At 37.7% G+C, this 15044-nt stretch overlaps 1 protein-coding gene across 1 annotated transcript in view; it reads right to left on the bottom strand.

Moving 5' to 3' along the window:
- Positions 1 to 15044, bottom strand: part of Adam28 (ADAM metallopeptidase domain 28) — a 57670-nt gene that overhangs the window by 20361 nt on the left and 22265 nt on the right. Inside the window, exons 9-14 of the mRNA XM_036199981.1 lie at positions 13574 to 13743; positions 9674 to 9758; positions 7702 to 7832; positions 5064 to 5244; positions 3570 to 3659; positions 1512 to 1707 (exon numbers count right to left, since the gene is read on the bottom strand). Of these exons, the coding sequence (XP_036055874.1) occupies positions 1512 to 1707; positions 3570 to 3659; positions 5064 to 5244; positions 7702 to 7832; positions 9674 to 9758; positions 13574 to 13743 (853 nt within the window). The remainder of the gene's footprint in view (positions 1 to 1511; positions 1708 to 3569; positions 3660 to 5063; positions 5245 to 7701; positions 7833 to 9673; positions 9759 to 13573; positions 13744 to 15044) is intronic.

Below are 15044 nucleotides of genomic sequence, written 5' to 3' on the forward strand. Positions count from 1 at the left end.
TTATATTATACAACATGTGTCTATATAATCTAGTATCCTTTTCTCAGAAGTATCACGAGTTGCATTGCAAGCTGCCAAGGGAGGCTAGTTCTACACAGCTGCTGTGCCTTTGACCACAACAATAACCAGCCCAACAAGATTTCTCCAATGGTACAATAGTGGCACTTATATCTTGGAGATAATCAAAATCTATCTAATTAGACTTAATAGGTAGTTTAATACAAGGGAATTTATGCCTAGTACTACCATGGCTAGCAAGGTCATAGACACTAAAAGAGAAATTACTATTGCCATTTTTTCTAAATCAATACAGCTTCTACTTTTATTTTAAATATTGATCCTTATACCCATAAACAACTGTGGCTCTAATCCCCTTATTGGTGAATTTTTTTAAATTTATTTTATGTTTTGCAGCAGGCAGAGCCTATTACAGAAATCTAAATATAATCAAACACAGAGAATACGTGACTATGGGGTCCCCATCCCTAGTTAGCCCATCTATAATACAAGCTCTAAACCTCAGGCTCTGGGAACAGTATGGAAAAGAGAGCAGAAAGATTGTAAGAGCCAGACGACCAAGATGTTTGCTGCAGGATAGTGTCTTCTAGATATGGCCCCATGAAATCTCAGTAATGCCATTGCCTAAACAAGACATGCATAATGACCACACCATTCAACAAAGGGAATAGGAGAATCCAATAGGTTCCAATCTAGTGAAAATTTACAGGAACCAATAGATGTGGAGGCAGGGGTGGAAATCCATTTTCTTTACTTATGAGCACCCTATATACAATCCCAAGTAGTCAGCTCTAAACACTTGTGTATGTATGAACAACCGTAAATGAAGCCTGCCGTGTCTCTCTCTGTGTATATGTGTGTTTGTGTTTAGCAATAATAATTGTAAAAGCAAAAAGAGATCATGAGTCTAAGAGAGAGTTGGTGTGGAGGGAGGAGCTAAAGGAAGGGATGGAATTGATGAAAAATACAGTGTACTCATGTGTGAAATTGTCCGATTAAAAATTTTAAATATGCTTATTTATGATTTTGAGAAGTGATACCGTTTCTAGGAAGAATGAGATTGGTCCTTTGGCCAAGACCACACACCATCACTGGGATTATGTTGACATGGAGAGGAATTGCTGCTGTGATTGCCAATCGGATGTGTTTTATATTCACCATGGAAACACACTTCTGGGTATATCTGTGAGTATGTTTCCAGAAATGCTTATCTGAGGAGGGAAAGCCCACCTTGGGTGACATCATCCTGTGAGCTGTAATCCTAGACTGCATAAAAAAGAAAAAACTGAACCGAGAATAGGCATTCATCTTCTGATTCTCTATCATGGATACAATATAATCAACTGTGCCACACTCCTGCAGCCTGGGTTTCTCTACATGAAGGACTTCCCCTGGAACTAAGGGACAAAATCAACCCTCCTTTCCTTAAGTGTCTTTCTCTAGGTATTTTGTCACAGTAGCAAGAAAAGTAACTAATCTGGCCAGCATTTTACCTGGGCCCCACATCTCCATGCACTGCTGCTGCAGGGTGGGACAGTTACCCATCAAGCAATAGCCACGCCCACTTTGGCAAGGGTAACCATTGACTCTGAATCTGTCGACTGGGCAGTGGCTGGATTTACCATCACACATCTCGGGCAGATCACACTCATCTTTTGCTGTTCTGCACACAGCCCCAGCCTGTTTAAGCTGCAAGAAAACAAAACCAGAAAATATGTCACCCTGTTCCTTGCCCTGACACCTCAGATTAATACAAATAATCCATTTGGTCTTCTGGGATATGGCATAATTTTACTGTAATTTCTTTTGGACTACATCCATGTCATATCACTAGTGTTGATGTTGGCCAAAACTCTGAGTCTTTAAGCAATTCATAGTTTGAATTTGCAACACAAAAACTGAAGAAACATATAGTAACATAAGAGGCATGCCAGGCAATGTCTCAGGTAGAGAGCAGAGAGTTATAGCTCTCCTTTTGTTGAATTTATAAGATTTAAGTCTGCAAATTTAGGATTTGCTAGTTAAGTGAACCTTCTGGGAAAAGGAGACAGCTTTGCAAGTGCCAGATCCGCATACCTCAAGATTTTCCCAGGCATTGAGTTTCCCCGGTTCTTTTCATTGCAGATTTGGGTAGTTCTTGTCAACTCTTGTTATGGAATGTTGAATTGTGAAGAAAGAATTAACCAAGTACCCTCTTGCTATATGAATTCTGTTGAAATGGTACTGTACATTTTACCTTTACTTCCTCGGAGAAACCTTGATTAAAAAAAAAAAAAAAAAAAAAAAAACCTCCTCTGACACTTTAGCAGATCAGAGGAGGCTCATCCTTTGCTGGCTGCGTGAGTAGGCACAGTTCATCTCATGGACCAAACAGCTTCCACTGTTTTAATACCAGTTACATACAGGACCAGACCAAAACTGCAGCCAGAGTTCACCGACCCTCCAAATGTAATTCCCACTGCTCCAACCAGCCTGGATCTCTTACACCAAACCTCACCAAGTCCCTTCCTTGCTCCCTCTCTTATCATTTAGACACCCTTTCTTTTGATGTCTAAATCTAAATCTGAAATCAACTCATTTCTGTTTCCTGGTCATCGGAAATACTCCTTTCATATGAAGTGTCCTCTGAGCTCTCCAATATAGATTTCTGCTCTTTTTATCCTCTGCATAGTGAGGGTGAGTGAGCCCTTGGATTTACATTTAAATAATGTGGTTTTGAATTGTGTTCTGATTGAAGATACGAGAAGCTCCATTTCATTCAAAATACTTTTCTAACAAGATCCATCAGTACAGGCAGGTTTGATCAGTTCATATGATGCAGTCTAGGGAGGGCCTGTAGTATGAGAAAAAGCCAAAGGGGAAACACCCAATGGCCTTGTAGATTGTCATGTTTGCCCATGTTGGTTTGACTACTAAATAATGACCATGTTTTTATTTCTCAAAAATTATACTGTATGGATTTAAGATGAACAATGTGGCATTTTGGTGAGTGTGTGTGTGTGTGCGCGCGTGTGTGTGATCATGTGTTCCAGGCTGGCCTTGAACTCTTCATGCAGCCAATGATAATTTTGAGCTTCTGATCCTACTACTCCACCTCCTGAATGCTGAGATTAAAGATGTGAGTCAGCATACCTGATTCATACTCTATTGGAGATTGAACCCAGGGCTTCATGCATGTTAGGCAAGCACTCTGCCAACTGAAATACATGCCCAGACCTAAAGTCGGCATTTTTAGAGTCTGCATTTACAAGAGATTATGTAGCCTTTGTCTCTCCAAGTATGTTTTCTTTCACTTGGTATAATGCCCTCCTGAATTATAATTCCCTCCTGGTTGTCACAAATAAAAGATATACTATTTTTTCATAATTACCTCTCTAAGCCTCCTTTCACTCAAAAGAAAAATGAGATAATAACTCCTTTGCATTTTTGGGAGACTAGTTGAATTTGAAAAGTACCCATCACCCATCGGCCTGTTTGCCTTAACATAATCACTAAAACATTAAAATAGAAAAATAATCATAATTGTAAAAATTGAAACAAATGAATCTTACTCGGCACTTCTCACAGCATTCTCCCAGGGCACACTGGAAGCCTGTCTTGATCTTACATGTCTTTGCATCACAGCATTTGTTGGTACATTCCTAGAAAATGTCAGCCATAGATGAAATTGGTACATTATTCTAGTCCAATCATAATATAGTTTATTTGCCACATATACACATTACTTTGTAGCACTTAAAATTTTTCTCTAGTAAAATAAAGATAAACAAAGACATTAGAAAGAGTCTGAGCAGCTGGTGGCTTGTGTTTATCTGACTTTAACTCACATATATTTTAACGGACATATACTTGCTATCTTTTTGAACAAATATATTTCCCACAAGTCTTTAATATGAATATTATTAAGTTCTATTTTCCTTGATAAAATACGAAGAAAAACAAAAGGAAAGGATAGTGTTTAGCACAATCCAACTTAATTAATCCTATTCATTAGTTATGTTTCTATCTCATCTTTAATTCAATTCCATCTTCAACATAGACACTGGATATTATTAAATTAGTCTTCAGCATACATACTCTGTCCATTAATTTAATTCTAGCACATATCCCAGAATAACTACTTATGTGGCCCAACACATTTGTAAGTGACATCACACAGCAATGACAAATGGCTAGACACCCATGAAAGCAATAAAATTTCTTTTGATCTTGGTTTTTTGTTTCTGAGAGATCCAAATCCTTTCTTTACAGGTACTGGAGAACCTGGAACCTTGGAGAATTCCTATTGTACCTGTCCAGAATGCTACTGAAAAATGAGACTTCAAGAATTACAATATCTTTATAGTTAAAACTACTTCCCTAAGTTTATGTCAAAACATCAACAGAGAAAGACTATCCCTGAAGATAGAAGAAATATACATTTAATTTTATTCTGAAGACATTGCAAAGCCAGTCCCTAGAGAGAACCATACATCACTCTATTAAGTGCTAATAAAATGGGGGTGGGGATGAACCCTATTTAGAATTTTGGCTGGCCTGTGAATAGGATGAGATCAGGCTGGGGATTGGATTGTGATGCCAATGATTTCCGAGTCTTGACAGATATGGGATATGTGACAGGGTGTTCCATTCTGGAAGTGGGGATGACAGTCAATAAAGTAGACTTGGGTCTAGATCTTGACTCTTGCTCTGGCCAGGTCTGTGAGCTTGGGAAAGCAAGTGATTTACACTCTCTAATTACTGCTTATAGTGTTACACCAAAGGTGATGCTCACTGATCCACAGTTGTTTGAGCTACCTGAAGAATTTCAACCAGACATTGGTTGGGAGTGGGGGGAGCTACACAGTCGGGCTGGAAAGGGATCTAGTGAAGAAGGTAAAGCTATATTAAGACCTGCCCACTCCTTGGCAGCCTAGCCTGAAAAATACCTACCTATCCAAAGTCTCAAGAAACATTCAGTTTTATGGTGAGCCACATATTTGTACTCTTTATGTTCTTAGTAATTGACAAATTAAGCAGGTTGTTTTAGAAAGGGCTAGAAGTACCTTGGGGTTGCCACAGTCACAGTCCTCATTCATTTCTACTAACTGGTTCCCACAGACTGGGATGGATATGATATCTGAAGGCAAGGGGGTATTATAGAGGCAATGGGATACTAATTTGTCTTCAAGAAACTTCCCATAGTTGACACGGCTGCAGGAGCTGAAATCTGTGGGCATATGGAACCTATGTAGATGAAGAAAGAGGAAAAACCAGTACAATCATGCTTTAAATGTGGGAAGTAATGGCTGACATCAACTACAATGATACTTACAAATTACTACAGAGCTCTACTACAACACACTGACTAGGCACTGAGTTATGAGAACATCTACATTTCTAAATTCACCCACTTGTGTGGTCTTGAATATCTCAGCTTAGTGGGTAAACATGGCCATTTGCAAAGTGTAGCATGCTGACCATTTTTAATGATAACAGAAAATGCTTTTTGGCCAACTCATGTCTTCTCTCTCATCCCTGGATCATTTGGGGAAACAATTGTATTCCATGTATTTATCTAACATCTATGCACATTTTATGCATAGATCTTACTCCTTTAGATAAGTACCAACTGACATTCTTTTCATTTTATAAATGAAGGTGAGGCTTAAACATGCAATAATAATCTGGGAGAAATGACACTAACTATGAAACTGGAGAGAAGCCAGTCCTTTTGGGGGAAGGAGCAAGAAAAATAATTACTCAGTAATGGAGTTAGCAGAAAGGTAAGAACAGAAAAGAGCATATGCATAGATAGATAGATAGATAGATAGATAGATAGATAGATAGATAGATAATATAAAATCCTTCAAGACAAGCTTGCCTGCAAATTTTTCCAGCAAAACAAGGATATAAATAGTTTTTTCCAATTTTTTCCTGTGAGAAGTTTTTTTTTCTGTTTTTGAAAATTTGTCTTTTTTTTCACATAATATATCTGATTATGTTTTCTCCTCTGTCTACTCCTCCCAGTTCCTCTTCACCTCCTTTCCCACTAGATTCACTCCCTTTCTGTTTCTCATTAGAAAAAAACAGCCTTCCTTGAGATAGTGCTAAAGTATAACAAAATATAATATATAATATGACAAAGCAAAAACTATCACATTGAAGTTGGACAAAACAAACCAACAGAAGGAGAAGACCCCAAGAGAAGGCACATTCAGGAATCCCACAAAAACACCGAACTGGAGGCCACAATATAAATGCATAGGGCCTGGTGCAGACCAGTGCAGGCCCTGTGAACGCTGCCTAAGTCTGTGAATTCATAGACACTTTGCTCATGTTGATTTACAATGCTTTGTTTTCTTGGTGTCCTCCACCTTCTCTTGCTCTAACACTGTTTCCACCCCATCTTCTGCAGGATTTCCTGAGCTCTGAGAGGAGGAATAGAATGAAGGAGACATCCCATTTAAGACTGAATGTTCCAAGGTTTCTCACCCTCTGTTTAATGTTTGCATATGTTCCCATCTGCTGCAGGAAGCTTCTCTGATGATGATTGATCATATTTGTTTTTATGGGTCTGGGTTATCTCACTCAGAATGATTTTTTCTAGTTTCATCCATTTGCCTGAAAATTTCATGATGTCATTTTTAACAGCTGAGAAGTGCTCCATTATGTAAATGTACCACTTGTTCTTTGTTTATTCTTCTGTTGAGGGACATCATTAGATTTTTCTTCAAAAACTCTTTCCCTATAATCACCCATTCTGAGTTTATGGAATATTTGACAAAATTTTTACAAAAATTTGGCAAAAATAAATTTTTTGTTGCATGAGCCATGTAGATAACACGAGAATAAAATGCTGAGCTGCCCCAACCCCAAAGAGAGAATGTGTCTCTAGTGTGACCTGTTTTTAAAAATTAGGTTTAAGGTCTGGAGAGATGGCTCAGAAGTTAAGATCACCCACTGGCTCATCCTTCAGAGGACACTGGTTTGAGTATAAACACCTACATGGCAGCTCACAACTGTCTATAACTCCAGTCTTCAGGGGTAGGATGCCCTCTTCTGTCTTTCAAGGGTATAGGTGGTACACAGACACACATGCAAGCAAAACAACCATCCACATCTAAATAAATAATTTTAAAAATTCATAGAAGTGCAGATAAGCTGATATGACACAGATTCACCAGTAAAGGATTCATATATCAAATTACTTAAAATTAAATGGAATTAAAGGAAATAAATAATTTTTAGTATTTGCAGTAATATTTGGTGGTCAATATGATTTAGCTTTATGATATTTATTTATCTGCTGTTGCCTTTCCAGAATTCATGTAGAAGTGTCACCAAGGCTGTGGGCACTGTGTCTGAGTCCTGAGCTGAGAGGCTCCATGAGCTGAGTTTGTTACTCCAGGAACACAGCCAGTGCCTTAGAGGATCACACTGTTCAATAGTGGCTCTTGCAAACTTGGGTTATCCCCTGCTTTTGGATTATTCTCCATGCAAAGCTTTGTCCCTATGACATTTTCCTTTGCTTATTATTGGGTGTTATATATATCCAAGACATAAAAATGTAAGCTTCCTGATTTTATTAAAATTCTTCTAAGACATAAAGTCTTTAACAAGGTGTTGATTATGAGCTTGAGTCTAGCACCAACCACAGGACGTCAAAACCAGGGACACACAGTGTGTCCCCAACACCCTCACCTTAGTGACTGCTCCATTACACAGACTTCAGATGGGCACTTGCAGCTCAAGTAGTCATGGATCATGCCGAGGTTGTGGCCCATTTCATGGGCCATTGTCCCTGCAACTCGGAGATGGTAGTTACTGTAGTCCTAAGGGTAATAACATGGAAAACGGCATGTACCTCTCATGATGACATCCTCTATTGGTGTTGAGTTCAGCTGCAGATCTCTCTTTCTCTCTCCCTCTCTCTTTTACACACACACACACACACACACACACACACACACACACACACACACACACATACCAAAAACAAGGAAAGGGATTTATCATTCAAACAGTAATCCCAAAATGCTGGTGTAACCATTTCAACATTCAACAAAGTGGACACCAGAATAATCAGCACTTTGGGGGTGAACATTTGTGAGGATTGTGAAACAAAAAAAGGTCGGCTCTTCAGGGAGACAACGACTAGACTTATATAAAGAACACTTAACAACAGAGCTTCAAAACCCATGAAGCAAAACTACGCAGTTGAAAGATAAAAACGAACCAACTATGCTTATGTGTTTCAATGCCCACTTCTCATTAAGAATGAACAGATCCAAACAACACTAAAATTACCTGGATATTATTGACAATTCTAGAACATTAACAGAAGACCCTTTCATGTCAGTTTAGGTGGAGCCATTAGCTAAAGACAAATATCAAAAGTCAATTTTCTACAGCATACACTCCAGTGCATAAAGATAATAATAAACAATTTTACATAACACTTATAAATAACATATGAAACAAGTCTAAAAAAGAAAAATTATTTAAAGTGAAAGAAACAAAATATACTCAATGTATCAATGCAGCTAACATACATAATGAGGCATTGATTGCATCAAAGAAGAACAAATTGAATGCAATATAAATAAAGGAAAGAGAATTACTGAGACAAGGCCAGAAATCATTGATGTGAAGAGGAAAAACTGCTGAAAGAATCAATGATCGATGTGGAATAATCCTTTTTTGCACTCTAAAGATTTGTCACAAGAATTGGATTACTAAAACTCTGATTGGCCAATAGCCAGGCAGGAAGTATAGGTGGGGCAACCAAACTAAGGTTGATGAGAAGGAAAAGGGTGGAGTCAGAGAGTCACCAGCAGATGCAGGGGGACAGGAGATGAATGTGCCACACTAATAAAGGTACCACCATGTGGCAGAGGGCAAATAAGAAATGCAGGCTAAATTGTTAAATTAAATTTTAAGAGTTAGCTAATAATGAGCCTGAGCCATTGGCCTAGCATTTATAAGTAATATTAAGCCTCCAAATCAATTATTTGGGAAGCAAATGCCAGGTATTTGGGAACAGGCAAGAGAAAAACATCCAATTACAAATTACCTTTGCAAAGATCAAAGAAATTGATAAAATACCTACTAAAACTGGCCACAACCAAAAAGAAAAGGCACATATGATCAATATCATAAATAAGAAAGGGGATAAGGTTGTAAGTTAGCTCCATATAGAAAAGATTGTAAGGGATATAATTAATCAATTTTTTCCCATTTAAATAAATGGACATCCTTTTCCCCCAAAAGATGAAACTACCAAGGTTGCTTAAACACAGATAATCTGAACGGTCCAAAATGTACTGATTTATTAAAATTTGATTTCAAAACTCTTTCCAAAAGAAAAGAAAACTACACTCCTACATAGTTTTCCTGGTAAATTGTGTTAAAGATTTTAGAAGATACAGTAGCAAGTCTACTCCAATTGTGGAGAAAATCAGAGTTGGAAATATATTCCAACTCTTTGAATGTGGCCAAATTTACTATAACAACAAAACCTTTAAAATCATATTATTTGAAAATAAAACTGTAGGCTGATACTACACTTGAGTCTAGAGGCAGGAATCCTAAAGATGTATCAGCGTTGTACATGAAGACAATATTTTATGAATTTGTGAAATGCATAGAACCATCATTTGATCTCCAAACAGACCTGAATGATGCCAACAGAATGGTAAGGAGAACACATTGAAGACATGAACGCTAGGCCCACTGTTGATCCAGAAAAGTCTGTTGATCTACAAGTAAGAAAAGAAAGAATTACAAATAAGGAAACTGTCCTTTTTATAAACAATTTATTTAGAACTCTAAACAAGTACTGGAGAAATTTAAATTGCCAGCCATCACTTAAGTATTTTTGGGGGAGGTTGAAATCATAAAAAGGACTTTTTTTAAATAGTCCCTTCCACAGACTTAAAAGTCAAGCACTTGAATGTAAGAACATCCAATTTTTATGACATGTTTATGACTATTATAATTTTTATAATTTTCCTTTTAAATTTATTCCTTGTCAAGAAAAGAAACTGGTTTTTGTTTGGTTGGTTTTGGTTTTGTGGGATTTTTTTGTTGTTGTTTTTTGCCTTTAGTCCTAACAAATGTTCCCTTGTATATAATTTTTTGGTTATAAGCTAAATTTAATGTTTTGTTTTAATTTGTATCCTTCTCATACTTTATTTTAACCATTTATTCTTATGTTCTATTTATAATGTTTTTTGTTATACTAAGATTTGGAAAGTATTTGTGATACTGAGTTTTTTCTGCTACTGAACACAAACAGGTTTAGACCAATTGCATTTATTTGCTAATGGTTTTTAGTGAACTTAATTTTGCTTTTGGAGTGTCTTTATTTCTAATTAGCATTTGTCACAGCACCTTCCTTTGCCTATGTTCTTTTGCTATCTGCACAAAGCGTGGGCCCTTGTTTACTTAGCAGAATTTTAACTACTAGTCAAACCTTTAATTTCTTGATTAATTCAACTTATGTTCTTCCACTAAACAATGTCAAAGGAGTAAAATATTGATTCTGACATGAAAGATGAGAAAATTAATAGAATTTCCCCCTCACTGTTCATTCCCTGTATATTTTATCTTTTGACCTCATCTGATTTTACATACATATTATTTGGAAGTTATATCCTGAATTTTGGCATATTTAAAGATTTATCACATCAGTAATCAATTTAACCTTATATCATAGAAGATTTGATACCTGATTCTACATTTGTATGGCATCAATTCTCACCATTGATAACATTTATAAAAGAAAAACCTTCCTCTACTCTATAATTATCTATTTTGACTTCTCTTCTCCATGAAGAGAGTATATTTGGACTTTAATACACCTAGCCAGTTATCCCTGCATTATAGATATCTTATTAATTTGTCCAGTAAATGGTAAGACTTAAAATTTATAAATGGAACAGTAAATCTTCCATCTAGGAAATTAGTGATTTTTTTTTTTCCTGTTTGCTCTGACTTCTTCAAGAAATGTCTTCTCAGCATTCCATTATGGGACTGGACTAGGCCCTCTGGATAGGGAAGACGGTTGTTTGGCTTGAACTGTTTGGGGGGCACCCAGGCAGGGGGATCAGGATCTGTCCCTGGTCTATGAGCAGGCTTCTGGATTCAGGTGCCTGTGTTGTGACACCTTGCACAGCCTTGGTGCAGTGAGAAGGGGCTTGGACCTGCCTAGGCTCAGTGTGCTGGGCTCTGCTGACTCCCCATGGGAGACCTCGATTTGGGAGATGTGGGGATGTGGGGTGGCTTGGGAAAGAGGGCTGGGGGTGGGAGGAGGGAGGAGGGGGTCTGTGGATAGCATGTGGAGAGAGTAGAAAATTTCTTAGTAAAGAAAAATGAAAACAAAATTTATCTACACATTTAAATCTTGCCTATGATTTCCATTTCTCTATACCATTGTTCTGTCTTATATAAATATATAGCAGTTTAACTGACTTGGGAGACAGTCTGGATTCAAATCACTTAGGTTCTCTAGCAACTAAGGTCATACCTCAGGAACTCATTACGTTCCAACTTAGAGAACAGACTCCACCCAAAAGAGTATCTCAATCTAGAAGTTGCTCTTCCAAGCTAAATAGCTGTGTCTGCCTGCTATTCTCCAGCCATGAGGTTCAATGAGTGCTCACAGCCCAATGAGCACCTTCATCTTGGAAATGGATGGGCCCTGGGGTGTTGTAGAATATTGTTTTAAGGTGTGTTACTTTTGTTTATGCTCTGGAACATTTGTTTAATGACTCAAAGATGTGTTTGATTAAATAAAATTCACCTGCCCTCAGGAAGTGACAGGAGCCAGGTGGAGGAGGGTTTTTAAGGAGGGTTTAGGAGAAGCACTGGGGGCTATTTGAAGGACAGGAGTCCTGTCAGATATTCATGCTGAGAACTGTATTCAGCCTTCCTAGAGTTCTAAAATGCTGATGCTTGCACTGTGGCAGGCATTTTTACTTACGTTTTTGCTCCTACTTAACCTACTATCTGTTCAAGGACTCACTGACCAACAGAAAATGTCTGGCAGAAACTCTTACAGGAGCCATTTTTTTGTTGTTGTTTTCAGTTTTCTCAGGCCCTAGGGATAGTCTAGTACCACATTGGTATGCCAAAATGTTGTTGGTTGTTTTTGCTCTTTTGGGGGGCCCAACACCCAGCTCCCAAATAAATCACACACAGGATCTCATTCTTTCTTATGAATGCCCGGCCTTAGCTTGTTTTGTTTCTTGCCAGCTTTTCTTATCTTTAAATTATCCCATCTACCTTTTGCCTCTGGTCTTTTTCCTTTTCTTCTGCATATCTTACTTTCCTTCTTATTCCATGGATGGCTATGTGGCTGGCCCCTGGTGTCCTCCTCCTTCTCTGGCTACTTCTTCTTTCTTCCCCGATTTCTCCTTCTATATATTCTCTCTGCCTGCCAGACCCCCCATCCTTTCTCCTGACTTGCTGTTGGCCTTTCAGCTCTTTATTAGACCATCAAGTGTTTTAGACAAGCACAGTAACACAGCTTAACAGAGTTACACAAATGCAACATAAACAAAAGTAACACACCTTAAAATAATATTCTCCAACAATGGGGTGTGGTATTTTGGTTAAGATTATACAATTATTGTGGTTAAAAGCATATATCTATTGTGGTTAAGATCATACATCCATTGTGGTGCTATGCAAACTTTAAGGCTATGTCACAATGAGCCAAGTTTCCCCTGGGCTTCATGAAGTGTGAGAGAAGCCAAACACTTTTTAAAAAATCCTGCTACATTGAGATAGCTATATTGGAAGAAGTCTATGCTGGCCACATGAAATACTAGATGGAGGAATACAGCCTGGCCTGTTCCAGTCATACTAGCCCAGATGTTGTGTGTGTGTGTGTGTGTGTGTGTGTGTGTGTATGTGTGTGTGTATGGGAATTAAGCTTATATTAAACTCATAAGTTTTGAATTGATTTTTTTGATCAGTACAAAGTATAAATTAATTCTACAGGATGTAAGCTGCCCAATTGCATGTCATGCACTGTTCCCTGAGGAAGCTGACATCACTGAAACTTTGCACCTGTGCAGAGGCACATTCTTGATCTCATATGTCAAAGTTCAATGCAGCTTTCATCCATTGTATCTATTTTAGCTCTAGTTTTTAAATGGCCCTTCAGCAGAATAGTCTAGATGTGGGGTTTTAATATAACACTCAATCTTACTTTGATTCTAGAAGTTTCTCCTAACTCATGGCTAAAGTGAATCAGTTCTTTTAAACACAGTCTAAATCCCTCTTTTCATGATATAAATTTGTTCTTCTTTTGTGTAGGCACAATAAAACAGAATTTTGATAAAAGACAGATTGCTTTATCTTTATAATTTAAAAAAGCCAATACTTGGACCCAAAGTAAAACATATTCAACAAGTACCCATCTGAGTATTTCTTTAAAGCCTTTCAATTCCCCTCTGTGTAGCTCCTTCCACTTATACATGCTCCATGATATCACTCTCATTGCCAAGGCTCTGACAATAGTCTATGGCACATGCCATCTAGACTGCAAAGAAGAAGCCATACATACGAGATTAACTGGGCAATATCATGATGCTTTCGTTTTAGCAGATCCTTCCCTCTCCACCTAGAGAAGTTGTTCAGGGTGGTGTTGGCATCTGGAGTTATCTTTATTTTATCCTCATCGGTCCAGATTTCCATTCCCACTAAGGCCACATGGGCATCAAGCTTTTTGTAAAGCTGTGCAAAGAGAATACATTGAAAAGCAATGGGTTATAATAGTGGGATAATCTTTTCATATTTCCACTGCACTTTATCTTTCAGAAGCAATCATGTGTGAATTTCTTTCATCACCGTGAGCATTGCTGTACTCTTTCAGACAAAATGCTCATCTGAAAATTACATTGAAGTAACATCTTGAGGGGTGTTTTCAAGATTGAATGAGATAATACAGGTAAGAAAGGTACTTCAGTTCCAGACATGATGGGTCTATTTTGTTTCTTTTCTTTTCCTTTTTTTTTTTTTTCTTTAACTCCCTGGAATAATTTTCTATTGGAATTTGGTTATTGGTACATGCTTAAGTTAATTTTGGGAAACAAAAGCCTACTAAACAAAGCTTGATTTGTTATGTTTTTTGGTCCTTAGAACAGGGTGGTATTAATATGCTGGTGGCCATGTCAGAGGAGCTAAAGTCACCAATGGTACTTATGGAATACAGCCCAATGGAGAGAAAAACTATGCTGGGTACATCCTGGAGAGGCAAAGACCCAGGAGGATTGTTTCCAGAATGCCCCCTGTTCTTCCTGCCTGCTACTGTCTGCTGTGTTCCTGCTGTTCCTGGCGTGGTGTGATTACTGTATGAAAGGACCCCACTATATCTAGTATACTGTGGTTGTTTCTTGGAAAAATCCCACTCCCCACTGGGTAATTTACTTGCAGATTATAATGAAGATGATTCTTATAAGAGTAATGATGATTAGTTAGATCTGTGATTTAATTGGACTTTCGGAGCTAGCCTAAAAGATACAGGTAGTTAAGACAGTAAAGATGATGAGGGCAATAGTTTAAATATTCTGCCAATTGCTCCAATAAAAGGTACAAAAAGGGCAAAAATAGACGAGAAGCCATCTTCTCCTTTGTTAGATATGAGATTTGCGGAGGATGGAAAATAAGAATAAGAAAGTTTCATGCATTATAGACCTGTGAGTTCTGCCTGTGGAAAAACAGGCTGATGATTAAAGAAAGCAATTATGTCCCTACACCCAAGATTAGGCCTGAGTTCCTTGGTCATGTAACTTACAGAATTAATCACAGACCCCAGTATGCACCTTGAAAAAAATTGTGAAAGGAAATTAAATTACCCTATTGTGTGTAAAGAAAAGTAAGTGATCACTTGTTTAAACTTTCTCGAGAGTAGAATTAAGGATAGAAATCTGCTACAGTGAAATAGCCAACAGCTGCCCACCAGTACAAAAGGAACTGGCTGAAATATACTTAGCTTGCTTAAAACTTTGTTAATCCGTAAAAAATGAACCATTGCT

Source organism: Onychomys torridus, chromosome 9 (genome assembly GCF_903995425.1).
Source record: "Onychomys torridus chromosome 9, mOncTor1.1, whole genome shotgun sequence".
Classification (NCBI taxonomy): domain Eukaryota; kingdom Metazoa; phylum Chordata; class Mammalia; order Rodentia; family Cricetidae; genus Onychomys; species Onychomys torridus.